Raw genomic sequence first — 25909 nt, forward strand, 5'->3', positions numbered from 1 at the left:
TTTCTGAAAAGTTTTGGCCATCCTGACCCTCCTCATCCTCCTTTTCCTGCTGGATGGATTCTTCCATCAGCTCAGCCCCACCACACCTGCTGGGGGTGATGCTCCTGCAGCTCCCTGGGTTGTTTTGGGGTTAGTTTGGGTTCTTTTGGGGTTATTTTTGGGTTAGTTTTGGGTTGTTTTGGGGTTTTTTGGGTTCTTTTGGGGTTTTTTGGGGTTTTTTTGGGTTTTTTTGGGTTATTTTGGGTTATTTTGGGTTATTTTGGGTTATTTTGGGTTGTTTTGGGTTCTTTTGGGTTCTTTTGGGTTCTTTTGGGCTATTTGGAGCTGTTTTCAGGTGGCTGCTGCCATTCCTATCCCATGTGGGAAACAGGAAATCAGCCCTGCACCTTTGGGTTGGGTTTTAATGAGTTTTTCTCGTTTGCATTTCAGGGTCCCCCAGGTCCTCAGGGCCCCATTGGTTACCCAGGACCACGTGGAGTCAAGGTGAGGAGGTGCAGGAGCAGTGTCCACGTCTCTGGAATTCCCTGGACACAGCTGGGGGACACCAATGTCCCCTCAGTGACCACCTGCATTTATTGCTCCAGCATTTTATCCATGGGAATAAATAACCTCAATACCCCCAGTTCAGCATTTTGGAGGGATTTCCCTCCTAATTCTCCCATTCCCATTCCTCCCAGAGTGAATCCCAGCCACAATTAAACAACACAGAGCCAGATTTTCACATCCCTGATCCCAAACCTTGCTGGGCACAGCCTGAGTGTCTCAGCCACGTGTTTTTCCATGGATTCAATTCCAGCTCCTGCCTCATTCCTGCTGCTGATGGTGGAATTTTGTTCCTCCACTCTCTCTGGTTTTATACCCATCAGGATTTATTCATTCAGGTGCAGATGCATCCCAAAAATCCCATGAATCCACAGGGATCTGCACTGGGAAATACAAACATGCTGTGTTTTATTTGATATTATTGTAGGAGTGAGGTTAAACCCTCTCAAACTCATTGCTTCAAACTTTAAGTGGGATGTGTTTAACCAGAGCAAAATCCCAGCTCATTCCTTGCAAGAAGAAGACAAAGTGATCCATTAGGGATTATTGGATTTTTGTATTAGAATGTGAGAAATTATGTCCTGCACCAAACCCCACAATCAAGGTTTTTTTTCCTACAATCAGAACTGCACAAGCCTCCAACTTGGGGGGAAAAAAAAGTGTCTGGTTGGGTTTGTAGCCATAAATAATTTCTAGATCTTTCCTCCTTTACCAAAGCCCTGTTCTGCTGCACAAATCTTGATGGATTTTTAATTATTTTTTCCCCTGGACATGCTAAAAGGAAGAAAAATTTAAAATATCCAAACAAAGTATTATTCCTTTAAAGAAAGCCCCAAAACTGGTGGTTTTTCTTGTGCTGGTGTTGATACCCAATTTTTTTTCCCAGTTTTTGTGGAAAATATAGACAGAAAAAAAAATCACTGTGAATTTTATCCCTGGAAATAAAACTTATTCATAGAAATCACCAACTCCACTTACTAGATGAAGAGGTTTGGGACCATAAAATGCTCCCTGATGAGCCAGAAGCCAGAGGGCAGCAGCTCAAATTTAATTAAAAACACCTTTAGGAGCATCACAATTGACAGAGATACAATTAAACATCAAAGAAAGCAGAAATCCCCACAGTTGATGGTGATTTTTAATTTCTTCACTCTGAACTTTACCCATCCCTGGTTAAAATTGATTTCTTGGTTTCTCCCTCAAGGGAGCAGATGGAGTTCGTGGCTTGAAAGGCACCAAGGGGGAAAAGGTGAGTTCAGTTTGGGTTTTCCTGCAATTTCTGAGCGTTTTTGTGGCTGGATCCCACAGGATCTTCCCTGGGAATTTTCCTCCTGCACAAGGGGTTTTTCTTGGGGGGAAAAAAATGTGGGATTGAGCACCTTTCCTTCATTCCAGTTCAGCAGCAAATTCTGCACTTTTAGCTTGGGAATCTCCCAAATTTTCAAACTTTCTGGGAAGCGTGTTCACTGCCTCTCAGGGATTAGCTGGGGGATGAGATGAATTATTGATTAATCTGCAATTAAACCTTCTTGGAAGGAAACATTGCAGTGTCCTGGAGGCTGCCTGGGAGCCAGCTGTAAAACCTCCTTCATGAGAATAAAACCAGCCCTGCTGCAGAAATAATTGGTTCCCAGTGCTGCCAAGGTCTTGTTGTTCACGTTGGGTCTGTTTGTGGTGCTGGCTTGCAGCCAGGGTGGGGTGCAGGGCATTTTGGGGACTTTGTAGGGTTTTTTTGGGGGGGTTTTGGGTGGGTTTCCATTCTTGGGAAGGACTTGGAGAAGGAAATGTGTGGAGCTCAGCTTGTCCTAAATAAGGCTTGAGAAACTTTAATTCTGTTTTTCTCCCCATCTCTACATTTTGGGTGATTTTTTTTCCTGCATGATTTAGGGTGAAGATGGTTTCCCTGGCTTCAAAGGTGACATGGGCATCAAAGGAGACCGGGTGAGAGTCTGGGACCTGTGGGATCAGCCCAGCAGCTCCTGGTGGGGCAGGACAAGGCTGTCCCAGCATGGAGCCACCTCCTGCTCCCCTGGGTGACAGAGTGACAGTGTGGAGCTGGCAGTGCCACAATCCAGCTCCAACTTCCCAATAATTCCATCATTACCCTGCAGTCACCCAGCTCAGCCCTCAAACACTTCTCAGGTCTTGCTTTGCACATTTTGGGAAGTGGGAGGAAGGTGAGAGGGGTAATTAGCAATGACAGCTAATGAGGGCTGCTTTTGTGCAGCTATTCCAGCGTGGATGGGATTTTGTGGGAATAAAACCCCGGTGCTTTGCTCACACCCCAAATTTCATCTCCCTGAACCTCTCCTGGTGAAACCCAGCTGTCCCCCAGAGCAGCTCCATGGAAAATCTCCAGCAAGGATCTGGGAGCTGCCTGTCTAATTAACACTTCTCTTGTAATTACCAGGGGGAAATTGGCCCCCCTGGCCCTCGGGGTGAGGATGGACCCGAAGGTCCCAAAGGTCGCTCTGGCCCCAATGGAGATCCAGGTCCCCTTGGGCCTGCAGGAGAGAAGGTGAGCCAGGATGGGAATTCTGTGTTTTACCCCAAACCCCGCTGGTTTGGGGCAGTTTGAGGGGTCAAGAGGAGCTGTGGGGGTTTTGTGTGGGTTTAGGGCGGCCACATCGAGGCTTTGATCCTTTTGGGGTTATTTGTTTGGGTACAGATTAAAAAAAAATATCATGGAGGAATAAATGGAGAAATTGAAAGTTGGATTTCAACAGATTTCAATAAAACCCCAGAACAGTTTAAATAAAACCCCAAGCATTCCTAAGTGGCTCCAGCAGTGCTCCCACTGCATCTCCCCTTTGGGATTCCATCAGGACCCCAAAGTTTCCCTGCCCAAGGTCCCATCTCTGCCCTTCCCTAACTCAGCTCTCCTTGTGTTCCAGGGAAAACTCGGCGTGCCAGGACTGCCAGGATACCCGGGCAGGCAGGGCCCCAAGGTACTGGGATCAATGGGATGGGATAGTGGGATGTGGTGGGATGGGATGGGATGGTATAATGGGGTGAGATGGGATGGGGTGGGGTGGGATAATGGGATGGGGAGTTTGGGATGGGATGGGAAAGGGATCAATGGAATGGGAAGTTTGGGATGAGATGGGATGGGATCGATGGGATAATGGGATGGGATGGTTTAGGATGGGATGGGGAGTTTGGGATGAGATGGGATGGGGAGTTTGGGATGGGATGGGGAGTTTTCAATGGGATGGGGATTTTGGGATGGGATTTTGGGATGGGATGAGATAATGGAATTGCATGGGATGAGGAGGTTTGGGATGGAATGGGGAGTTTGGGATGAGATGGGATGGGGAGTTTGGGATGGGATGAGGAGGTTTAGGATGGAATGGGGAGTTTGGGATGAGATGGGATGAGGAGGTGTGGGATGGGATGAGGAGTTTTCAATGGGATAATGGGATGGGATGGGATGGGATGGGGAGTTTGGGGTGGGATGAGGAGGTTTCAATGGGATGGGGATTTTGTGATGGGATGGGAGTTTGGGATAGGATGAGATAATGGAATTGCATGGGATGAGGAGGTTTGGATGGGATGGAATCATGGGATGGGATCATGAGATGGGATAATGTGGTGGGATGGGGAGTTTGGGATGGGATGAAGAGGTTTGGGATGGGATGAGGAGGTTTAGGATGGAATGGGGAGTTTGGGATGAGATGGGATGAGGAGGTGTGGGATGGGATGAGGAGTTTTCAATGGGATAATGGGATGGGATGGTTTAGGATGAGATGGGGAGTTTGGGATGGGATGAGGACGTTTCAATGGGATGGGGATTTTAGGATGGGATGAGATAATGGAATTGCATGGGATTAGGAGGTTTGGGATAGAATGAGGAGATTTGGATGGGATGGGGAGGTTTGGGATGGGATGAGGAGTTTTCATTGGGGTGGGATGAGTTTTGGGATAGGATGAGGAGCCCAAGGTCACAGCCCAGCTCAGCCCCCACTTGTGGGATGAGGTCCCTCCTTCCCACTCACAGGACAAAAATAGGGGTGGACAAAAATAGGGATGGACAAAAATAGGGATGGACAAAACCAGCTGCCAGCCTGAGCTGGTGGAGTTCAGGGGCTGCTTGTGCAGGGCTTTGGGATGGGAAGAGCTGGGATGTGCAGGGATGGATCCAGGGAGGCTCCCTGGGAGCTCCAGACATCCCAGCCCTCCTGCATTGGGGTTTTATCTTCCCAGGCAGCGTTATCTCATTCATTAAGGAGAACAGCTCCTGACTCAGGGTCTCCCTGAAATGAGAATAAAGTTGCCATTTGCATATTTGCAAACATCATTTGTCACTTCTCTCCACGCCCACCTCCGCTCAGGCCATTTTCAAGGCGTTTTTTAAAATTCAAACTGTGAATTCCATCCATAGATTTAGGCTCCAGCCCAGCTTTCACATGCCCTGGAGGCTTTGGGAACTTCTGTTTTTGTTAACTTTTTTGTAAGAATTATATTTTATTATTCATCTTCATTGCTTAAAAAGAAAAAAACAACCAACCCCAGCTTGTTTCATTCTGGAGACATCATTATCTGCAAGAGATGGTTTCCTGCTCGTGGTGGGGCTGATTTATTTTTTAATTTGCATTTTATATCTGGAGTAAGGCTGGGGAGGGGTGTGGTTTTTCTGCATTTTCTTGGACTAATCCAGATTTTAAAAGCAGCAGCAGCAATTCTCCAGGCACTGACATCAGAAAGGAGCAAGGCAGGAGTTCAGTGTTCATGTGCACACGGTGATTTAGGAGCTAAAATCCCAAATCCTGCCTGGGCTCCCATCTCAACCATGGCTTGGGTCTTTGCAGTGGCTGCTTATCAGCTGTGGATATTTTTTGTTGTGTGTTGTTTTTTGGAGAAAATGGAATTTCTGATGTCACCCCAGTCCTGCTGGTGTTGCTGTTATTCCAGAGGGGTTCAAGGCCCAGGGCTGGGATCTCTGGGGTCATTCCAGAGCTGTCCCTGCTGTGTCCTGAGCTCTCCCTCTCTCTTTGCTCCCCCAGGGCTCCATCGGCTTCCCAGGATTTCCAGGAGCCAACGGGGAGAAGGGCACACGGGTAAGAGCTGCTTTCCCACTGCTTTCCTCCTCTCCAAAGACTTGTGGGGTCATTCCTTGGCTGGGCTGATGCTCCAGAGGTTTTTCCATTTAGGAATTGCCCAAAAAGGCTGATCCAGGATGAGCAGGAAGCAGCAGATTCCCAATTAAACGCTGGGAATTTTCCCCTCAGGATATTTGAAGAGGCTCCTCTGAACCTGAATCCTCCCTGCACTGTCAGACTTTGCTCAGGGCACAAAGAGCTCTTTAATTAACAGTAATTATTAGAGATGGCTGAGCCTGCTCAGAGCAGCCAGAACCATCTTTCACCTAACTTGAAATTCTAAATGCATGGCTGAGAACACTCTGAGTGCTGTTAATGAGCTGCTCAAAATTCAGAGGCACCCTGAAAATCAGGGGGTTCCATCCCCCAGCCTTGTCTCTGCCTCTCACGCACCTCCACAGCCTTCTCTCAGAATAGGGATTGTCTAAATATACTGATTTATTTTTTATCTGCTGCAGAACATGCTGGAATTAAAGGATTCAGAGTACAAACAAAGTCATTTTCTGCACCAGCTCCGGTCACAGTGACAAGAAGGGGGAGTGAGGACAGCAAGTGGAATTAGTTTCTTTTTTACTCTCATTTAAATAGAAATGACTTCTAACAGACGGCTTTGAGAGGAGCCCAGCCAATATAAATCACTTTGCACTGCATTAATATCCTGCCACTGCAATTTGGGTCCTACCCACCCCCTTTTTTATGATTTCATTTCATTTGGAGCTGCAAATGCTCATCCTCACCCTTCCCTCTGCTCTGGCTGGGCAGGAGGAGGGAGGCCAGGAAATTCAGCCTGGAATTCTCTGGAATTTTCTCCCCTCCTTCTCAAATACCCAGCAGTGAAACCCCTGGGCTGGATTTTTGGGGGGGTGTAGAACAGCAGGGGAGGGATGTGCAGCTTTGAATCCCTGCACATCCATGAATGAATTTATTCTGGGATGGAATCAAATCCATCTGGGATGGGATGGGAATGGAGAAGGTACCAGGAGCTGGGCATTTCTGAGGCTGGAACAAACCCTGAGGGGGTTGAGGCTTCAGTTTGGGAATTATTCAGCCTGAAAGGGATTGGGGAGGGAGCAGATCTGGTGGGAAAGGGCCAAGCTTCAGGGGGAAGAGAAGAGAAGAGAAGAGAAGAGAAGAGAAGAGAAGAGAAGAGAAGAGAAGAGAAGAGAAGAGAAGAGAAGAGAAGAGAAGAGAAGAGAAGAGAAGAGAAGAGAAGAGAAGAGAAGAGAAGAGAAGAGAAGAGAAGAGAAGAGAAGAGAAGAGAAGAGAAGAGAAGAGAAGGAGGAAGAGAAGGAGGAAGAGAAGGAGGAAGAGAAGGAGGAAGAGAAGGAGGAAGAGAAGGAGGAAGAGAAGGAGGAAGAGAAGGAGGAAGAGAAGGAGGAAGAGAAGGAGGAAGAGAAGGAGGAAGAGAAGGAGGAAGAGAAGGAGGAAGAGAAGGAGGAAGAGAAGGAGGAAGAGAAGGAGGAAGAGAAGGAGGAAGAGAAGGAGGAAGAGAAGGAGGAAGAGAAGGAGGAAGAGAAGGAGGAAGAGAAGGAGGAAGAGAAGGAGGAAGAGAAGGAGGAAGAGAAGGAGGAAGAGAAGAAAAAAATAAAATCAGCACTTTGCTCACTTTTATTTCCAAATGAGCTTTGTGCCTTTAATGGGGGCAGTGAGGATATTTAGTTACACCCTTGGCATGCCACACATTTCTTCAGTTCAGGAATTTAAAAAGGGTTTTTTAACCTTTCAAACATTGATTTATTTCATGGTAATTCCAATTTTAATTATTTTTTTCTTTTCATGGCTGATCAGACCATTTCTACCATTTTATACCCAGTTCATCAGCCTGCATTCACTTCATCAGTGTAGAGAGAGATTTTGATGGACAAATCTTTCCATTAGCAACAGGATGGAAATTTAAAAGTAGCAGAAATACTGATTTTCAGTAGCAGCTTTGCTCTCCATCTATATATATATTATATATATATTTGCTCCCAAGTATCCCATTTGAAAGAAGAGAAAAGCAATTATATCCAGAATTATGGGCTGAGCTGGGGTCACTCTGCTCCACTCCTCATCTTCATTTCAGCCTCATTGAGTCAGACTTGATAAATCCCCCTCTGCTTCTCCTAAGACCACTCAATTTGTTGGGTTTATGAGTGTGTTCACATGGAGTCAAGAAATAAAATTTCCAGGATTTTTTCCTCCAGCTCATTGGGCAATAACTCAATTTGCAGCTGCAACAAGCCCAAATCATTTGTTTGTCTTTTCTTTCTCACAATATCCCCATTTTGCTCTTCAATTCCCTGGTTTATGTGACCAAAATAATGCAAATCCCACATTTCTCTCCCAAAATGGAACACGGAGTTCCCAAGTTCTTAAATAATTAAAAAAAAAAAAAAAAAAACGGGAAAATCAAAGGTGGAAGGGCAGGACCTGCACAGGAATTTTAGGTGCTGAGCATCCCCAAACACAAAAATTCAGTTTGTGGCTGTCCAGTTGTACCAAAAATTTCTGGAAAGTTAAAAATGGGGAAGGAAAAAAGGGATGAAGGTGATTGGAGGATGAGTCTGGGAAAAAGCTGAGAGAATTGGGATTGCTGGAGGAGGAGCTTTGGGGTGAGCTGACTGGGGCCTTGCAGAAGTTGAAGGGAACCTGCAGGAAAGGTGGAGAAAAGGAACCTGGAGTGATTTTGGAGTGGCCTGGGGTGGTGGAAGGTGTCCCTGCCCATGGGAGTGTTTGGGAGGAGCTGAGATTTAAAGTCCTTTAATTCCCTGTTTGGTGCTTTTGGAGAATTCTGACCCTAAACCCCCCCAAGAGCTGCTCATCACCTCAGCTCCAGGTGGGCTCAGGATCTTTTCAAGACCTGCTCATGAAATCAATAGTTAAATATAAATCCTAAATCTTATTTTAAGGGCTATTTTCTGTTTGCTTGCCCAGTCTGACAGAGCCTAGGGGGTGTGCAGGTCCCCAAATCCAACTGTATCTTGGTGTGCCTCAAAAATAATTTGAATTTTGCTGCCTTCACGTCAAAAATCCTTGTTTGAAAAAATATAGGTCTGTGTGCATTTACAGGGAGTATAAATTCTTTGCAACCTGGCTGAATGCATGATTAATGACAGCAATAAGCAGGGGGAAATTTGGCTTAAAAATAGAATTGTGGGAGCAGGAGAGGAGTGTGGGGGCTACCTGAGGGGGAGGCAGCACTTTCCCCTCCCCACCTCCTCCCAATTTAGCCTCCCAGAGCTCAAAGAAAACCAGCTGGAGTACTTTAAAGCGAATTTTGTAATTAATTAAAAAAAAAAATGCCAGCAGGCTTTAATAAATGGTGCTGCAGAACAAGGAAGATTCAGCAGGACTAATTTTAGCAGCTGGAAGAAAGTTGATGGTGAAGTTTTGCAGCTCCTGTTTTATGTTCTGCTGGTTAATGAGTGTCAGAGCCGAGCAGGCAGCGCAGAGAGGTGATGGATCTGGGGCACACAGTGGCAAAGGGATATTTTAAGCAATTTTCCATGGCAATTGAGGTTTCCTCTCCTTTCTCAGGTGCTTGGTGCCATTAGTGGCGCCAAGGGGCAAAGTCAAACCTCTCAGTGGATTTTTGGCCACTTGACACCACCAAAACTGGGCTTTGGGGCCATTCCTTTTCCTTTGGGCCATTCCTTTTTCTTTTGGCCATTCCTTTTTCTTTTAGCCCATTCCTTTTTCTTTTGACCATTCCTTTTCTTTTGGCCCATTCCTTTTTCCTTTGGGCCATTCTTTTTCTTTTGCCCCATTCCTTTTTCCTTTGCCCCATCCCTTTTTCTTTTGCCTCATTCCTTTCTCCTTTGCCCCATTCCTTTTCCTTTGCCCCATTCCTTTTCCTTTGCCCCATTCCTTTTCTTTTAGGCACAGCTTAAAGCACTGCCAGATTTAGGCTGTGCCTTTTCCAGGGCAGGGTGGATCCCAGGGAGCTGAGTGCAGCTCTCAGATCTCAAACAACGCCTGGAATTCCTTGTTTAGCTCCGAGTTAGGGAAGATTTGCAGTTCTGTATTGCAGCTGAACTGATCTGTGAGCAGGAATCTGCTGCCACACCTTCCAAACCCCAGAGCATGGGGTGAGGATCCTGCCCCACATCAGGAGCAGGGATCAGTGGGGAAAAAGGGATTGCAGGTGTTGGGGTGGCAGAGCTGAAGAGTTTTTTGGCTGGGTTTTTGAGATTCTGCATGGTCTGAGGGGGTGGCCTCATCTTGGGAAGCATTTTGGGGTTTTAAAGGACTGTGGATGCTGCTCCTGAAGAGATTGATTCCCTCAGAGGGCAGATGTTGTCTGGGTGCTGGGATCACTGCCCAAGTGCTGCAAATTCTGATAAACACAAGAATCAGGAGATGGACATGAACCTGCTGCTGGCTTTTTTCATGGCAGGGGAGAAGCAGAGAGGTTCTGGGGCAGCCTGTGTGTGCCAGGCTCTGCTGTGCTGCTGCTTCCTAATCCCTTCTCCTTTTCCCTTCCAGGGCACTCCTGGCAAGCCAGGTCCAAGGGGGCAGCGTGGCCCCACGGTAAGGAGCCACTTCTTCATCCTTGTGCCTTTCCAAACCTTGTCCTGGCCAGAGAGAAACTGGGATGTGCTGGGCTCTGACCTTCAGCAGCTGCAGCTAAACCAGGGCACACAGATTTGGGCTGGGTCTCACCACTTCAAATCCTTTTAAACCTTTCTGCTGAATTTCCTTGCTGCTGCTGGGATGATTTGATGACCCCACGTATCTCAGGTGCTCAGAAATGTCACCTTTTGTGTCTTTTCAAGGGTCCACGAGGGGAAAGAGGTCCCAGGGGAAGCACTGGGAAGCCTGGCCCAAAGGTAAGGCTTGGGGGAGCCTGTGGGGTCGTGTCCTAAGCAGTGTTGGTGTTCAGAGCATCTGGTTCATCTCCCTCCTTTTCTTTGGAAAGCTGAGCCCTCCTGAGGTTCATCCCCAGCTCAGTGACTCCTAATCCAACTGCAAAATGCATGTCAGGTTCTGTAAATTCTGTGTTGGCCCAGGAGCCAGCAGGAGTCTGAGTGCATTCCCATCACAGCCCCGACATCAGCACAGTCCTACAGCCCCCAAACCTCCCCCATCCCCTTGGTTTGGGGTTTAAAGTGAGTTTAACCCCGCTCAGAGCCCTTAGGCTGTGCTGTGGCTGAGGCCATGTGGTGCTGTTGGGTCTCCAGAGCCTGGCTGAGCCATTTTTGCCTTCCCATGCTGAGCCAGGATTGGCCACCAGGCAAAATTTGGGATTTTTCTCCCAGCACTGCCAGATCGCCAGGCATTGATCACCAGGCATTGATCACCAAAGCTTTTGTTGGCAGACATTGTCACCACCCTGCTGCCAGATCTGAAAACAAATGTCTGGGCTTTGTGTTGTGTGCTGGTTTTGTATTGAAATCACTCAGGAGGAGGATGTACTCCAGGTTTTTTCTCTATGGGAACTTCCTCCTGATGACCAATTGATGGCCAATTGGAGGCTGACTTAATAATTAACAGTCTGGGAACTCAATTGAAGAAGCTAAATAGATCCATGACACACATTACTCCAAATTTCTTATTTTCTCTGTGTTATTAATAAATTTCTTCTTTATACCCTTTTAAGTTTTAAGCCTGCTTTGTTTTTACTCCGAATCCTATCTCACAACAGAAATTAAATCTATTAAAATTGGCAAACCTAAACTAAATCAAGACATGTTGGTGTGAATTTTGGATAAATCCCTCCTCTTTAGGGGTGACATTTATCTCTCCAAGGGAAATATCCCAATCTCCCCTGGATTTTTATGGAGGGATGTGGGGGGAACAAGCAGCTGCTCATTTGTCACTGGCTGCTGCTCCTGCCCCAGAATTATTTTTATTAGAGAGGGCTGGGGGAGGTGCTGGGCTGTGGTGTCACCGTGGGCTTGGTGCCATCTGAAGCTGTGATGCTGATTTGGGTATTTTTTTAAAGGTTCTCTTGTTTTTCTTTCTTCCTAAAAGGGCAACTCTGGTGGTGATGGCCCCCCTGGTCCTCCTGGAGAAAGGGTAAGATGAGCTGAGGGGTGGGCAGGACTCACTGCATGCTCTGGCACAGGAGGTGGGGTGGCAGGGCTGAAGTTTTGAGGAGTTTTTGGCAAGGAGGATCCTGCTGGGTGCCCCTGTTAGCAGAGAGGAGCGAGCAGGAGCCAGGATGCAGCTCAGCAAAAGGGAAATTCTGGTTAGAAATCCAAGTGAAATGTGCTGGTGTGGAGAGAGATCCTCCAAGCCACCTCCAGCCCTTAGGTGCTGTGTGAGCTCTCCAGGGAAGGCTCAGGTGGGATTTTGGAAGCATCACTCATGGGAGAAGGGAGAAGTCACCCCTGGGGGGCTGCAGGCAGCAGAACTTCAGGGATTTCTGGAGGATGTGGTTCTCTAGGACCTCCTGCTGCTTTCTGCAGATCACAATCAGGTGGCAAATCCTGAAACAATGGGACTTTCATGATTTTAGCCTCAATTTCTGCTTTTCTTTTCCCCCACTGGGTTTTGTTCTGTTTGTACTTTTTTCCTACACAATCACCCAGCGTTTGGCTTTGTGCTTACCTGCTGCTCACCCAGGGGTAATATTTCACATCAAGTGTTCCAGGCTCCTTAACCAACTTCTCTGCCTTGTCTTTCATCCCAGGGACCACCAGGGCCTCAAGGACCGACTGGATTTCCTGGACCAAAAGGCCCCCCTGTAAGTAACTCAATCCTAGGGCATCCAAAGGAATCATCCAGCCAGCCTGAGCTGATTCCCTGACATTCCCTGACAAGTGGTGACATTCCAGTGAAAGGCATTACTGAGACACACTGATAACAACCCCATGGTCTCAGATTTTCAATAGCCAAGTGAATTGCAGCTGATGATAAATGTTCATTTCCTACTGACTCAGGATCTCTGGGATCTTTCCTGGTTGTGCTGTGCTTTATTTTCCCTCTGTGGACGTGGAGGACAGCACAGCACTGCTGTCTCTGCAGTTGTTGTACCCTGGGGGGGGACCTCAGGGATGGTTTGGGAGTGAATTCCTGAGTGTGGTGAGCAGCTCCTGTGAAATAAACCCTCTGGGAGATGTGTGGGGAGGAAAGGGGTGCAGTTTTTAGGGTTCTGCAGCTCCCTTTCCCTGTGGAACAGCTGGGAGCTGAGGCAAGCAGGGCTCACTCAGTGTTTGTCACAGTTTTATCACCGAGCACTCGGTGATGCTGCTTCTCCCCCTGCTTTTCTGCCACAGGGTCCTCCTGGGAAGGATGGATTGCCTGGGCACCCTGGACAGAGAGGAGAAACTGTAAGTAGCCAAAAAATCTCGGGCTGCTCATTACTCCAGAGCCTCTTTTGGTTTCTCTGAAGCCTCCTGTGCTGCTGGGGAGGTGCAGCCCCATGTTTGGATTGTTTGGATTCCCTGAGGTCTGTGTCTCTCCAGCTTCTCAGGGGGGTCTCTGGGCAGCCCATTTTCCCCCCACTGCCTTCCCCAGCAAATGAGCATTAAAAAGCTTTTGCACATCAGGCATTTTTTCCCCTCAGCTTAGCACACAATTTAATTAACTTGCCTGGCATTTGCTAAGCAAGGCAGTGCAAACACTGCCCAGCCCAGCACCAGATATTTATTTGCATGCCATAAGATTGATTTTAAAACAAGGGCTTGGAGGTATTTTTGAGCCAAGTCCTCAGGTCAGGATTAACTTAAAGGTGAAGAGTTTTCACCTGCCAGAGCCTGACTGACATTAAGCCTTCCTTGAGTTTTCTGTCACATCCAAGGACACCTCCAGCCAAGGTGGAGGGAGCAGTGGCAACTTTGACAGCATCTGCTGTCATCAGCTTCTGAGACTGCAATCAACAGCACCAAGCCTGCAGTGATGAATGGAGAATGGTCTTTTAATTATTTTGGGGTCTGAAAGCTCTCCCTAATAGCTTTCCTCAATTTGCCTCTCCCAGGAAACAGAATCTTTGTTAACCTGTGCCATCAACCTTGCAGAGATCACTTTCCCCTGCACACCCAGGCAGCAGAAGTCCCTTTCTTGTCCCCCTTTTCCCCTCACAGCACCAAAAAGCAAGGAGAGAAACATAAAAATGAATTAAATGCCCTTTCTACATCAGTAGCCTGGCCAGTGCAGTGTATCTTCGTGCAAGATTGAAATCTCTGTGTCAAACACTTCCCTTTATTGAAGTTCCCATTAACAGGCTCGCTGAGATATTTGGCCATATTAGATTTGCAAAGATTGGCTCTGAAAAAACCATGACAGATTCTAAAGCCTCTGTGCCCAGGGCTCCAAGAGCACAAAAGGAAACCCCTTTCTTCAGGTTAATAAGGAAAGTCCTGCACAGAAATGGGCTAAATATTTGTCTGTGATAAGAGTTTAAATTGTACCTTCATTTCCCAAGGATCTTTTACCATTTCCCCATCAGTGACAGGATATTTTCTGATCTGCAGGCAGCCAGAATAGCATGGAGGAGTTATTTAAACATGACAGGCTAGTGTTGGCATGGGATTTATCTGATCCTCTTTTGTGGTAACGAGAAAATAGCCCCTGTGCCCTAAATGCCATTGCTCAAGCTTGTCAGCAGGCTGGAGTAACAACCATAATTAATGTGCTTTTTAAAGAGTAGCCTGGGAGAGCCAAACAATTGCAGTGGTGAGAGTTCCTGGTTGTCACTCTTCAAAATGCCATTGGAAGGAGCTGTCATGGAGACTTCCCTGCTCGTCAGCCTTTGGAGACAGGCAGGGCTGAGCTTCCTTTCAGCAAATGTTGATGGAGGAGATAAAGCCTCACTCAGCCCCCACGGGTCGTGGTGCTGCCCTGGAGCTTCTGGGAGCTGAGCTGAGGCAGAGCTGAGCCTAAAGCAGCACCAGAATGGGGAGCAGGATGAGAAAATAGCTTTTAAGAATTGCTCAGCATAAAGAAGTTCACGCTGATTTTTAATAGCCTTTAATGGCATTTTTAATTGCTGTTTCCTCTATGATTTTATAACAGATTTTTATATACATATATATGGTCAAACCACAACAGCTCCATCCAAGCAGCAGGGCTGAGCTTTGAGAATCACTTCTTCTTCCTCTGTTTTTATAAATGTACAAAAACATTTTTCCCACTTTCTGTTTGATTTCTTATTTCCTTTTCCCCCAGGTGCCCACCCTGCCCAGGGGTGTCACTGGGGGAGGAGCAGCTGGTGGCAGTGTGACCCTCACAGAGGAGTCCTTGGCAGGAATGTCACCTTTTTGTCTTTTCCCTTTCTCTGACAGGGTTTCCAAGGCAAGACTGGCCCTCCAGGCCCCCCTGGTGTTGTGGGCCCTCAGGTAAGGAGCAAATGCTCACCCAGCCCTGCAACTGGGCTTCACTGGTTCAACTGGAGCTGCTTGTGCAGCAGGGACTCCTTTTCCAGAGAAGGCAAAGCTTTTAAATTCCTGAGGCAGGTGTGAAATCCCCTCCATGGCCCCAGCTCACCTTGCTGAAGGGTTGGGATGGGGTTTAGACAAATGGAAATTGGTGTAAAACTGGTGTAGGGTGAGAAACCAGCAAAAAAAAAAATCCACAAAGGAGCTGAAAAACACAACCCAGCTAAAAAGCACAAGTCAGATAAAAAGCACAAATCAGATAAAAAGCACAAGTCAGATAAAAAATAACACAAGTTAGCTGAAAAGCACAAACCAGCTAAAAAACACAAACCAGATAAAAAATACAACCCAGCTAAAAAGCACAAATCATATAAAAAATACAACCCACCTAAAAAAGCACAAAACAGCTGAAAAACACAAACCAGATAAAAAGCACAAGCCAGCTCAAAGACCTTAAGCAGATAGGGAGTTAAATGAGATCTCCAAGGGCTGTGCAGCTGCTGGTGGTCAGAGCACAGCAAACGTGATGCTCTTCCCTGTCAGTGTGAGGAAAATCATCCCTCTCTCATCTGAAGTGCTGCCAGATTCTGTCAGAGCTGGGCTGGGTCCCTTTCAGTCCCCACGAGCAATGTGGGAACAAGCCCAAACTTGGTGAGCCTGCTCTGAGCAGGACTGGCTTGGGGTCGAGCCTCCTTCCCTGAACTGCTCCTTAATTAGAAAGTAATTAATTTGTCCTTTCTGATGACAGCATAAAGTCCCTGATTTATAAAGTCCCTGATTAGGGGCAATTCCCTGATGGCTGTGGCTGTCTTCTCAAGTGCAAATTAGGCTCGGTGGCAATTTGGTGGGGCTCAGTGGCTGTGATGTGTGGCTGCTGAGTGCCCTAAGTGGCTCCCCTGCAGCAGGACATGAGTTACAGCCCTGTCCCCAAAGCCACCGAGGGGCAGGGACATGCTGGTTTTTGTGCAGTGGCTTTTGTCCTCCCAAGAAGGAGCCTCTGGGGAGCCCTCAGTGGCACTTGTGTCACCCTGAGTGCCCTGGGAGGGCACAGAGGCAGCCGCTAATTGCCAGGGAGGGCGAGCCTCATGCATTATTTATGCCCCATCCGAGCAGGAATCAGCAGGGCTGGAGAGTGCTTAGGAAGTTTTCAATTAAAAAGGGAAAGCTAAGCGGAATAGTTGGAGTGTTAACATCTCATTGGGGTGGAATTTGCTCTCCTCCAGAGCTTCCCAGTGCCTCCAGTGTGCCCAGGGTGATGCTGGGCACTTCCAGAACAAGGTGGTGTAGATGCCAGAGGGGGAATCTCTGCAGGGATTGCTGGTGGCACTGCGAGGCACCTCTTCCATCCCATTGTTATAAATGAGAAACAAAAGTCTCAATTTTTAGCAAAATTTAGATTGCTTTATTTTATATAGATAGAGCAAAGCAGAGCTGGGGATGTAAGAGGTCACTGCCCACTCCATGCTCCAATCTTGGTTTGCAGCTTCTTCTTATAGTGTGGAACCTCGTGGTAATCAATAATTTTTGTTTTCTTGCTGTCATAATTTTGCCAGGCAAGGAGTGGTAGCTGAAATAAATATTCGTGTAAAGTCTCTGGGAGTCAGTCCCACAGATACCATCTGGTCTTGGTAGATAAAGCTGGCAGAAATCAGGAGGTTCTGGGTTTTGTACATAGGCAGTCATTGATCAAAAAAAAGGCAGGAAGTCTGATTTTACAAACTGGTAAACTAGATGCAAATTATTTAGAAACATAATATTCCTAACTGGGGGTTTAAAATAGAATGATTTAATCACATTTTTCCTCTCTCAAGTGTCACTTCAGACCTCAGTATTCTAGTTTATACAAACCCCAATACTTTTATGATTAACACAAATCTTTTATCAATTATCACACCGTTACACCCCAAAAAACTCAACTGACACCCTGCTCTTTTTTCCTGCCAATACCCACCCCATTTTCTCAGACTGTTTTTTTTTCCAGGGTCCAACTGGTGAGACTGGACCCATGGGTGAGCGGGGCCACCCCGGCCCTCCAGGGCCCCCAGGTGAACAAGGCCTTCCTGGGCTCACTGGAAAAGAAGGGACCAAGGTAGGGACTGGGATTCACCCTCCTTGCTGCCCTTCTCTCCCTGGGGATGGGGAGGATGGGCCAGAGAAGAAATGGAGGTTCTGGAGGCTGAGGGGATGGGCTGGGACTCCATGGAATGGTTCAGAGAAGAAATGGGGGTTCTGGAGGCTGGGGGGATACAATGGGTTCCGTGGGATGGTTTAGAACAGAAATCGAGGTTCTTGAGGCCAAGGGGATGGACTGGGACTCCATGGGATGGTTCAGAACAGAAATGGAAGTTCTTGAGACTGAGGGGACAGGCTGGGCCTCCATGGGATGGTTCAGAGAAGAAATGGAGGTTCTGGGGGCTGAAGGGACAGACTGGACCTCCATGGAATGGTTCAGAGAATGAATGGAAGTTCCGCCTAATTCCAGCTGGAGGCTGAGGGATGTGCTTGGCCTCCATGGAATGGTTCACAGAATGAATGGAGGTTCTGGAGGCTGAGGGGATGCAGTGGGTTCCATGGGATGGTTCAGAGAATGAATGGAGGTTCTGGAAGCTGAAGGGATGAGCTAGGACTCCATGGAATGGTTCAGAGAAGAAATCGAGGTTCTTGAGGCCAAGGGGATGGGCTGGGACTCCATGGGATGGTTCAGAACAGAAATGGAGGTTCTGGAAGCTGAGGGATGGGCTGGACCTCCATGGGATGGGTCACAGAGTGAATGGAGGTTCTGGAAGCTGAAGGGATGGGCTGGCCTCCATGGAATTACTCAGTAGAGAAATGGAGGTTCTTGAGGCTGAGGGGATGCAGTGGGTTCCATGGGATGGTTCAGGACAGACATGGAGGTTCTGGAGGCTGAGAGGATGCAATGGGCCTCCATGGAATTGTTCAGAAAAGAAATGGAGGTTTTTGACGCCAAGGGGATGGGCTAGGACTCCATGGAATGGTTCAGAGAATGAATGGAGGTTCTGGAGGCTGAGGGGATGGGCTGGGACTCCATGGGATGGTTCAGAGAATGAATGGAGGTTCTGGAAGCTGAAGGGATGGGCTGGCCTCCATGGAATTACTCAGTAGAGAAATGGAGGTTCTTGAGGCTGAGGGGATGCAATGGGTTCTATGGGATGGTTCAGGACAGAAATGGATGTTCTGGAGGCTGAGGGGATGCAATGAGTCTCCGTGGGATGATTCAGGACAGAAATGGATGTTCTGGAAGCTGAAGGGATGTGCTGGTCTCCGTGGAATGTGCCCGTGCTCATGTCCCATCCCTGTCCCTGCAGGGGGACCCTGGCCCTGCCGGCCTCCCCGGGAAGGACGGGCCCCCCGGGCTGAGAGGATTCCCTGGAGAGCGAGGCCTGCCCGGCCCCATTGTGAGTACAGTGCCTGGCTCCCTGCAATGGAGCATTCCCCGTTTCCCAGCTCCCCCAGTAACTTTGTTCTCCTTCCTCCAGGGCTCTCCAGGCCTGAAAGGCAATGAAGGTCCCCCAGGCCCTCCAGGCCCAGCCGTGAGTATCCCTGTCCTTGCACCGTTTCCAAGCTTGGCAGGGCCAGACCCAGCTTAGTCACAGCTCCAGGCTTTATCCCCACTTTCCTGCCCTTCCTTTAATCCCATTTCCCTGCATGTTCCTTTATTTTACAAGCCACTCGTGGAGCAGCTCAGCCATGGGGTCAGCTGTGGGCGTACGTGACAGGCTGGGGGAGCTGCAGCCTTCAGGACATCCAGCATTTTGTGTCTAATCCACCTGCTTTCCCTCTGGGAGCTGTCTCCACTGGAGATCCCTGCTCCTGGAAGGAAACATCCATCATCCAAGCCTTCCTGCTGGCTGTCAAGTGGCTCTTGCTCTTGTTCCAGGCTGTTTATGTGTCCCCAGGAACTGAGCTCTCTGCACCATCCAGAGGGATTTTAATTTAAATAAAACAATCTGCAGGGCCCCTTAGGCTGGTGGTACCAACTCTTCACGTGGCATCAAATGGATGAAGAGCTTGGATTTCTCTCTCTGGGCATGGGTGAAGCTTGATTAATGTTCCTTTCCTCCTCCTCCTCCTCACAGGGCTCTCCTGGGGAGCGTGGCCCTGCAGGATCAGCTGGCCCTATAGGATTGCCAGGGAGACCTGGCCCCCAGGGACCTCCAGGACCTGCAGGTGAAAAGGGAGCTCCAGTAAGTACCAGCAGGAAGATGGACAGCTGGAGATGTGAGCAGGAGGGAGCTGAGCGTGGAACTTGCGGAGATTTAAATTATCAAAAATAAGGAGTTATTTTAGAAAGGAATTTTCTCATCCTGAGCACATCAAACCACTGAATTTCAGCTGCTCAAGTGCCCCCTTGGTGGCACCTCTGCTATCAAGCATGGCTGAGACCCCAGGCAAGGAGAACCCAGGGGCTGAGAAGGTGACACAGCCTGTGTCACCTCCTGGTGACAGACAGGTGACAGTTCAGGCCTGTGGGCAGAGAACTGAGCCAGCCCCATCAGCAAAACCAGCCAGAGGTGGATTTGGTGATGTCACCACTCTGGTGGTGGTTGATTGATATCACAAGTGTTTATCAGTGTTTGTTAGAAACACCAGCAGCAAAACAGAGGTGAGAATTTCCTGGTGAATCAGTTTTAGGAACATCTGTCCTGCTGAGTACCTGCACAATGTGTCAGGGCAGGTATGAATGGGAAATTTATGTGGCATGTAATTTATTTAGAGGAGAGCACCCAGGATTCAGATGCAATTCAGTTATGGACAAGGAAATTGGAAAATATTCACTGTTCAGTTCCTGTAAACAAACAAATTTGATTGGAGGCTCCTGCTCAAAGGAGTACAAGAACATGGTGACACAGAGATTGTTTTATTCACTTCAGGTGGTTTTATTTGTCCAGAATCTCAGGATGGGCCTCCTGAGAACTCCCCTGAGTTGGGGGTCAGCCAGGGAGGGAGCAGCACTGAGTGCTGGGGCAGCCAGGACCAGAATCAGCAAAAACTGGCTCGTGGGAGTAAAAATTACTTGGGGTCTTGTTTGTCATCCAGACAGAGATGGCAGAGGGTTCAGATTAAATCAGATTATGCTGCTGTAGCAGTGAAATTGCAGCTGTGATCTGGGTATTCACTGCTTACATTTGTTTGTTCTTTTCATTATCCCTCAAGACAGAATTTTCATCTCATTGCAGACAAGGAGCACAGATGAAATATCAGCTGGAACAGGCTTTGCTGTTCCTGCCCATCCAGCCAGCAGTCATCAGCAGCTTTATAAAACTTTAATGGGCTGGAATGGCTGGGTTGGAGAGCTCTGGGTGTGACCTGCCTGTTTTTGTGCTTCCAGGGAGAGAAGGGTCCCCAAGGACCGGCTGGCCGGGATGGCATCCAGGGCCCCGTGGGACTGCCGGGCCCAGCAGGTCCTGTTGGACCTCCTGGAGAGGATGGAGACAAGGTGGGGACAGCTCCTGCAGCCTGGGGTCACTCTGGCAAGGATCTGGGTGATGTTCCCACCGTGGTGCATCCCACAGTTGGGTGGGATGTGCTGCTGCCGGATTTTTATGGAACTCACAGTCCCGTGGGATGAGCAGCAGCAGATGGAGCTCCACGTGCTCTTCCAGCCACAGAATTCCCTGAAATCCACTTTGCCTGCCCCAAACCTGTAGCAGGTGCCTGCCCACAGATTCCCAGCCTCTCCAAATTAATTCCCTGTCTCATTAAAGCCCCTTTGGAGTGGAGGATTCCCAGGAAACATCAGCTGGGACAAATCCCTCGTGGCTGCTCAAAGGGTCTGCAAGATGCAGAACTATGGGATGGAAAAGGCTTTGGTCACACCTGGAGTGGCCAAATCTCTGGAATCTCAGCCCTGATATGTGGGATTTGTGATGAGGGTGCTGCTGGGATGTTGGGAAGTGCTAAGGGATTAATGCTGTCCCCTTGTTCCTGGCAGGGTGAGATTGGGGAGCCTGGACAGAAGGGCAGCAAAGGTGACAAAGGGGAGCAGGTGAGTGGGGGGACTCTGCTGGAGCTACTTCTCTGCAGTGTGGTTCATGGTGTGACTTGCTGGAAATAGAAATGAAATTTATATCGTTTTCTAATGTTGATTCATCATCTCTGCTTCATCAAATACCCACATGATGTAAAAAAAGAGTGAGAGGCTCAAGTGGGAGCCTCCATCTCCCAGGAACACTGAGATATTTCCACATCACCCACTTAGCATGGAAATATCTGTGAAACATGGGCAGTGCTGCCATCAAAGTTGGGTCTTTGGCTGAAGTTCCCTCTCTGATTTAATTGAAGATGTCTCTGCTCATGACAGAGGGGTGGAACAGGAGATTTTTAAAGGTTCCTTCCAACCCAAACCATCCTGTAATTCTGTGGTAATTCCAGTTCCACACCCTTTGTGTGTGCCTGAGGAACGTGGGTTACCCAGGAGTTAGGGCTGAGTGCTGACTTTGCTTTGCTGCACAAAAATGTGTTTGGATGTGTCTGCTCTCCACTGGCACCAGGGCTGAGGAATGCTGGGGTGTCCAGGGAGACCTGACCCTGTTCTCCACCTCTCTTTTGGGAATTAAAGCAGTTTTAGTGGACATTGTGTTGAAGGAAATAATCTTTTCCCGGTGAATTTGTCACAACTAACACTGACATTTCTTTTTTGGGACAGGGTCCCCCAGGCCCCACGGGTCCCCAGGGTCCAATTGGTCAGCCTGGCCCAGCTGTGAGTATCACCCCCTAGTAGTAGAAATCCTTTTTCTTTTATTTCCCAAAAAAATCCTCCTGGGAAGCACTGCAATGATTCCTGCCTGGCACAGGGGGTGCTGGGATGGGGTTTGTGTGACCCCACATCTCTTCTGGGCTGATCAGACCTTTGATCAGACCTGATCAAACCCTCTTCTGGGCTGATCAGACCTTGGATCAGACCTGATGAGACCTGAACTCCCTTTCCTTGCAGGGAGCTGATGGAGAGCCCGGGCCCCGAGGCCAGCAGGGGCTCTTTGGTCAGAAAGGTGACGAGGGACCCCGAGGTTTCCCCGGTCCCCCCGGCCCCGTGGGCTTGCAGGTAAAATTCCAGCATCCAGGGAGGGTTTGGGGTGATGGGATGGGGCTCAGCTGAGATGTTCACAGCTAAAATTCATCCCTTGCACCTCCACAGGGCCTGCCTGGACCGCCTGGGGAGAAGGGAGAAACAGGTGACGTTGGGCAGATGGTAAGGGGCTTCCATTCTGCTTTTCTCCTCGCTGGCATTGCTCTGAGAAACCCATCTGAAATTTGTCCTCCTCTCCTCTCAGGGTCCACCAGGCCCACCAGGACCCAGAGGTCCATCTGGGCCACCAGGAGCAGATGGTCCACAGGGTCCTCCTGGGGGAATAGGAAATCCTGGAGCAGTAGGAGAGAAGGTAAAGCAGAGTTTACTGCAGCACCCGTGCCGTGGCTTTGCTGTGCCAGCAAAAAAGTGAATATTTAATATTTCCATCTTCTTTTTCCCTGTGCAGGGTGAACCTGGAGAATCTGGTGAGCCTGGGCTCCCTGGTGAGGTTGGCCTGCCGGTAAGTGTCCCCCTGGGGATGGGACAGCAGGGGCTGAAGCAGCCCTGTCCTGGGTTTGGGTATTGATGACACATTGCCACGTTCCTGGGTATTTATAGGATCACGTTTAGTCACCAAAGCTGGGCTGCCCACGACTGAACACCATGAACACCACTCAGTCCTTGTGGGAAGGGACTGTGAAATCATGTCCTTGTGTTTGGAGACACAAATAGAGCTTCTTGCTCAGAATTGATTCAAGGATAATTACAGATCAGTAGGGTGGTTTTTTTTCCCTGGATAATAAAAGTTTGTTGTTTTTTTTTCCTTCGCAGGGCCCTAAAGGTGAAAGAGGTGAAAAGGGGGAAGCAGGTCCCTCTGGTGCTGCTGGTCCACCTGGCCCCAAAGGCCCACCAGGTGATGATGGCCCCAAAGGCAGCCCTGTAAGTACCCCCTCCATCTTGCCTTGCCTTGCCAGCAGAGATTTCTGCATGAAAGGATGTTCCCAGAGATATCTGTGGAAATTTCAAATCGTTTCCTAACCATGGAATTGCTCCTCTGGTGATCCATGATCTCAGCCCCCTTCTTTAGGGTGCTGATGAGGGTAAGACCCAGCTGTACCATATTTCCCAGAAATACTGGAATTTTCAGTGCATTTTGCAGGCTATCAGGAATCTCACCCCATGGAGAGGAGCTGCACTGGGGTCACTTTGTATTTATGGCTTTCCAAGGTTTTCTGCACTAGAGCAGAGCTTCCAAAATAGGATCAAGGAGATTTCTTGGATTTGGGAGCTGTACCTGCACAGCCAGCTCCCTGCTGCTGCTAATTCCTACAGCTCTGCTGAAGCCAGTGGAGCTCTGCTGATTTTTCCAGGGAGCAGTGGTACAGGGTTTATCTTGCAGGCTCCTGTGATGTCTGAAATTCATGATGAGATGAGGCAAGATGGCACGAAGAAGCAGAGGAGGAAGGGGGTTTAGTCATCCCTCCAAACAGATGGGATTTGGGATATCTGTCATGGGTTGCAGGCTGCTCCTGGAATCATGTGAAGCACCCGACAGACATTGTATGGGGAAGAATGGTGAAGTGTTTCACTCATTAAATGCTCTGAGAGGCTCCTCCTGTGCAAAATGTCACACATTTGCAAAAGGAAAACCTTCCATCCTGCATGTTCCCAAAGCTGCTGTCACCCAGCTGAAGGATTTCTGAAAAACTGGGATGGAAGTCCCAGCATTGCCTCTGGAGCTCTGGTAGTCAGTGCAGATCTGGAGTGGCTGGGACAGGGGGGAAACACTGAAATGCAGAGATGGGGTGTGATTGTAGAAATTGGGATTTTACTCCCCATGTTGTCACTGGTGCTCTCCAGGTGCAGCACCTCTGATTTGGGAATATTCCTCTCTCTTTGCAGGGTCCAGTGGGTTTCCCTGGTGACCCTGGTCCTCCTGGAGAGCCTGGCCCAGCTGTAAGTGTTGGGCTCACAGAGTTTCCTCCTCCTGCTGTGGTGGAACTCAGCTGTGCTGCTCATTCCCAGCAGCTCCCCCAGAATTTCCTCTGCTCCCTAAAAACACCTCCTTGTTCCTTTTCCCTCCTTTTCAGGGTCAAGATGGTCCTCCTGGTGACAAAGGTGATGATGGTGAACCTGGACAGACTGTGAGTATCTGGAGAAATGAGAGCTGTCCCCACAGAGACCATGGCTCTGGGGACACCGAGCCTCTCACTCCCACCAGAACTTCCCAATGGGAATTGTCCACTGAGTGTCTCATTCCCTTGTGTGCCATCCATCCATCCATCCTTCCATCCATCATCCATCCATCATCCATCCATCCCTCCATCCATCCTTCCATCCATCATCCATCCATCCATCCATCCATCCATCCATCATCCATCCCTCCATCCATCCATCCATCATCCATCCATCCATCCATCCATCCATCCATCATTCATCCATCCATCCATCATCCATCCATCATCCATCCATCCATCCATCCATCCATCCATCATCCATCCATCATCCATCCATCCATCCATCCATCATCCATCCATCCATCCATCCATCCATCATCCATCCCTCCATCCATCCATCCATCATCCATCCATCCATCCATCCATCCATCCATCATCCATCCATCATCCATCCATCCATCCATCCATCATCCATCCATCCATCCATCCATCCATCCATCATCCATCCCTCCATCCATCCATCCATCATCCATCCATCCATCCATCCATCATCCATCCATCCATCCATCCATCCATCCATCCATCATCCATCCATCCATCATCCATCCATCATCCATCATCCATCCATCCATCCATCCATCCATCCATCCATCATCCATCCATCATCCATCCATCATTCATCCATCATCCATCCATCCATCCATCATCCATCCATCATCCATCCATCATCCATCATCCATCCATCATCCATCCATCATCCATCCATCATTCATCCATCATCCATCCATCATCCATCCATCCATCCATCCATCATCCATCCATCATCCATCCATCCATCCATCGTCCATCCATCCATCCATCCATCCATCCATCCCTCATCCATCCATGAATCCCTGCAGCTCTGCTGCTCTTTCCCACATCCTGGAGTCACTCATGGCTTTTCCCCCTCCCCTCTCTCCCTGCAGGGTTCCCCTGGGCCCACAGGAGAGCCAGGCCCCTCTGGACCCCCTGGAAAAAGGGTGAGTTGGTTGTTTAGGAAAATTTTCCCAAATGCATTTCTATTAACTTTTTAAAAACTCATGTTTTTACTCACCCTACAATAAATGCTGTGTAAATACTGTGTAAAATGTGTGATAATTTAACAAAAAATAAATTGATGCACCATCCACAGCCATTGGAAATGGATGGGAAGCTGCCAGGCAAATCCCATGGATTGTTTTTTTAAAGATGTTATCAACCCAAAGAAAATCCAAGGATGAGGATTTTCCTGCTCTTCCTGCCTTGCTGGCAGAACCCAGGGATTCATTTAGCAAGGAGCTAATTTAAAAAGCTTTTCAGGGATATTTGTCTCCATTTTGTCTCCTTCCCTGGGGCTGGAGAGCATCGTTTTGCTAATTCCAATGGACCGTTGCAGATCAGCAGGATCTAATTGTGTTTTCCATCTATTCTGGGCTTTCTTTAGGGCCCTCCTGGTCCAGCTGGTCCTGAAGGAAGGCAAGGAGAGAAAGGAGCCAAGGTGAGAGCTGAGTGGGATTTCACTTGTGCTGTGTCCTCGCTGTGCCAAGAGCATCTCCCTCTGCCAAGGCAGGGAGTTGATTTTGCTGCATGTTACAACAAATTAGCCCAAATTTGGGGCCACTGGCCTCAAATCTGAGTTATGTTTCAGCCCTTAACAAGCTCTGTGGAGATAATTAGGGCTTGCTAAGGTCATGGGAATGTTTTCCTTCGCTTGAAACATCCAAGTGCTATATTTGGCAA

At 48.5% G+C, this 25909-nt stretch overlaps 1 protein-coding gene across 4 annotated transcripts in view; it reads left to right on the top strand.

Moving 5' to 3' along the window:
- COL5A1 (collagen type V alpha 1 chain) overlaps positions 1-25909 on the top strand; it is a 173692-nt gene that overhangs the window by 127580 nt on the left and 20203 nt on the right. For all 4 annotated transcript variants that reach the window (XR_006163100.1, XR_006163101.1, XR_006163102.1 and 1 more), the window contains 28 exons: positions 430-483; positions 1748-1792; positions 2431-2484; positions 2954-3061; positions 3438-3491; positions 5547-5600; positions 10110-10154; positions 10400-10453; positions 11598-11642; positions 12259-12312; positions 12845-12898; positions 14852-14905; positions 16926-17033; positions 18271-18360; positions 18442-18495; positions 19042-19149; positions 20295-20402; positions 20898-20951; positions 21612-21665; positions 21900-22007; positions 22101-22154; positions 22237-22344; positions 22441-22494; positions 22806-22913; positions 23877-23930; positions 24065-24118; positions 25117-25170; positions 25614-25667. Coding sequence is in view for 1 of the 4 variants with exons in the window: in XM_033077450.2 (XP_032933341.1) it covers positions 430-483; positions 1748-1792; positions 2431-2484; positions 2954-3061; positions 3438-3491; positions 5547-5600; positions 10110-10154; positions 10400-10453; positions 11598-11642; positions 12259-12312; positions 12845-12898; positions 14852-14905; positions 16926-17033; positions 18271-18360; positions 18442-18495; positions 19042-19149; positions 20295-20402; positions 20898-20951; positions 21612-21665; positions 21900-22007; positions 22101-22154; positions 22237-22344; positions 22441-22494; positions 22806-22913; positions 23877-23930; positions 24065-24118; positions 25117-25170; positions 25614-25667 (1899 nt within the window). In the remaining 3 variants the exon portion in view is untranslated. The remainder of the gene's footprint in view (positions 1-429; positions 484-1747; positions 1793-2430; positions 2485-2953; positions 3062-3437; positions 3492-5546; positions 5601-10109; positions 10155-10399; positions 10454-11597; positions 11643-12258; positions 12313-12844; positions 12899-14851; positions 14906-16925; positions 17034-18270; positions 18361-18441; positions 18496-19041; positions 19150-20294; positions 20403-20897; positions 20952-21611; positions 21666-21899; positions 22008-22100; positions 22155-22236; positions 22345-22440; positions 22495-22805; positions 22914-23876; positions 23931-24064; positions 24119-25116; positions 25171-25613; positions 25668-25909) is intronic.

This window comes from Catharus ustulatus, chromosome 21 (genome assembly GCF_009819885.2).
Source record: "Catharus ustulatus isolate bCatUst1 chromosome 21, bCatUst1.pri.v2, whole genome shotgun sequence".
NCBI classification, from domain to species: Eukaryota; Metazoa; Chordata; class Aves; order Passeriformes; family Turdidae; genus Catharus; species Catharus ustulatus.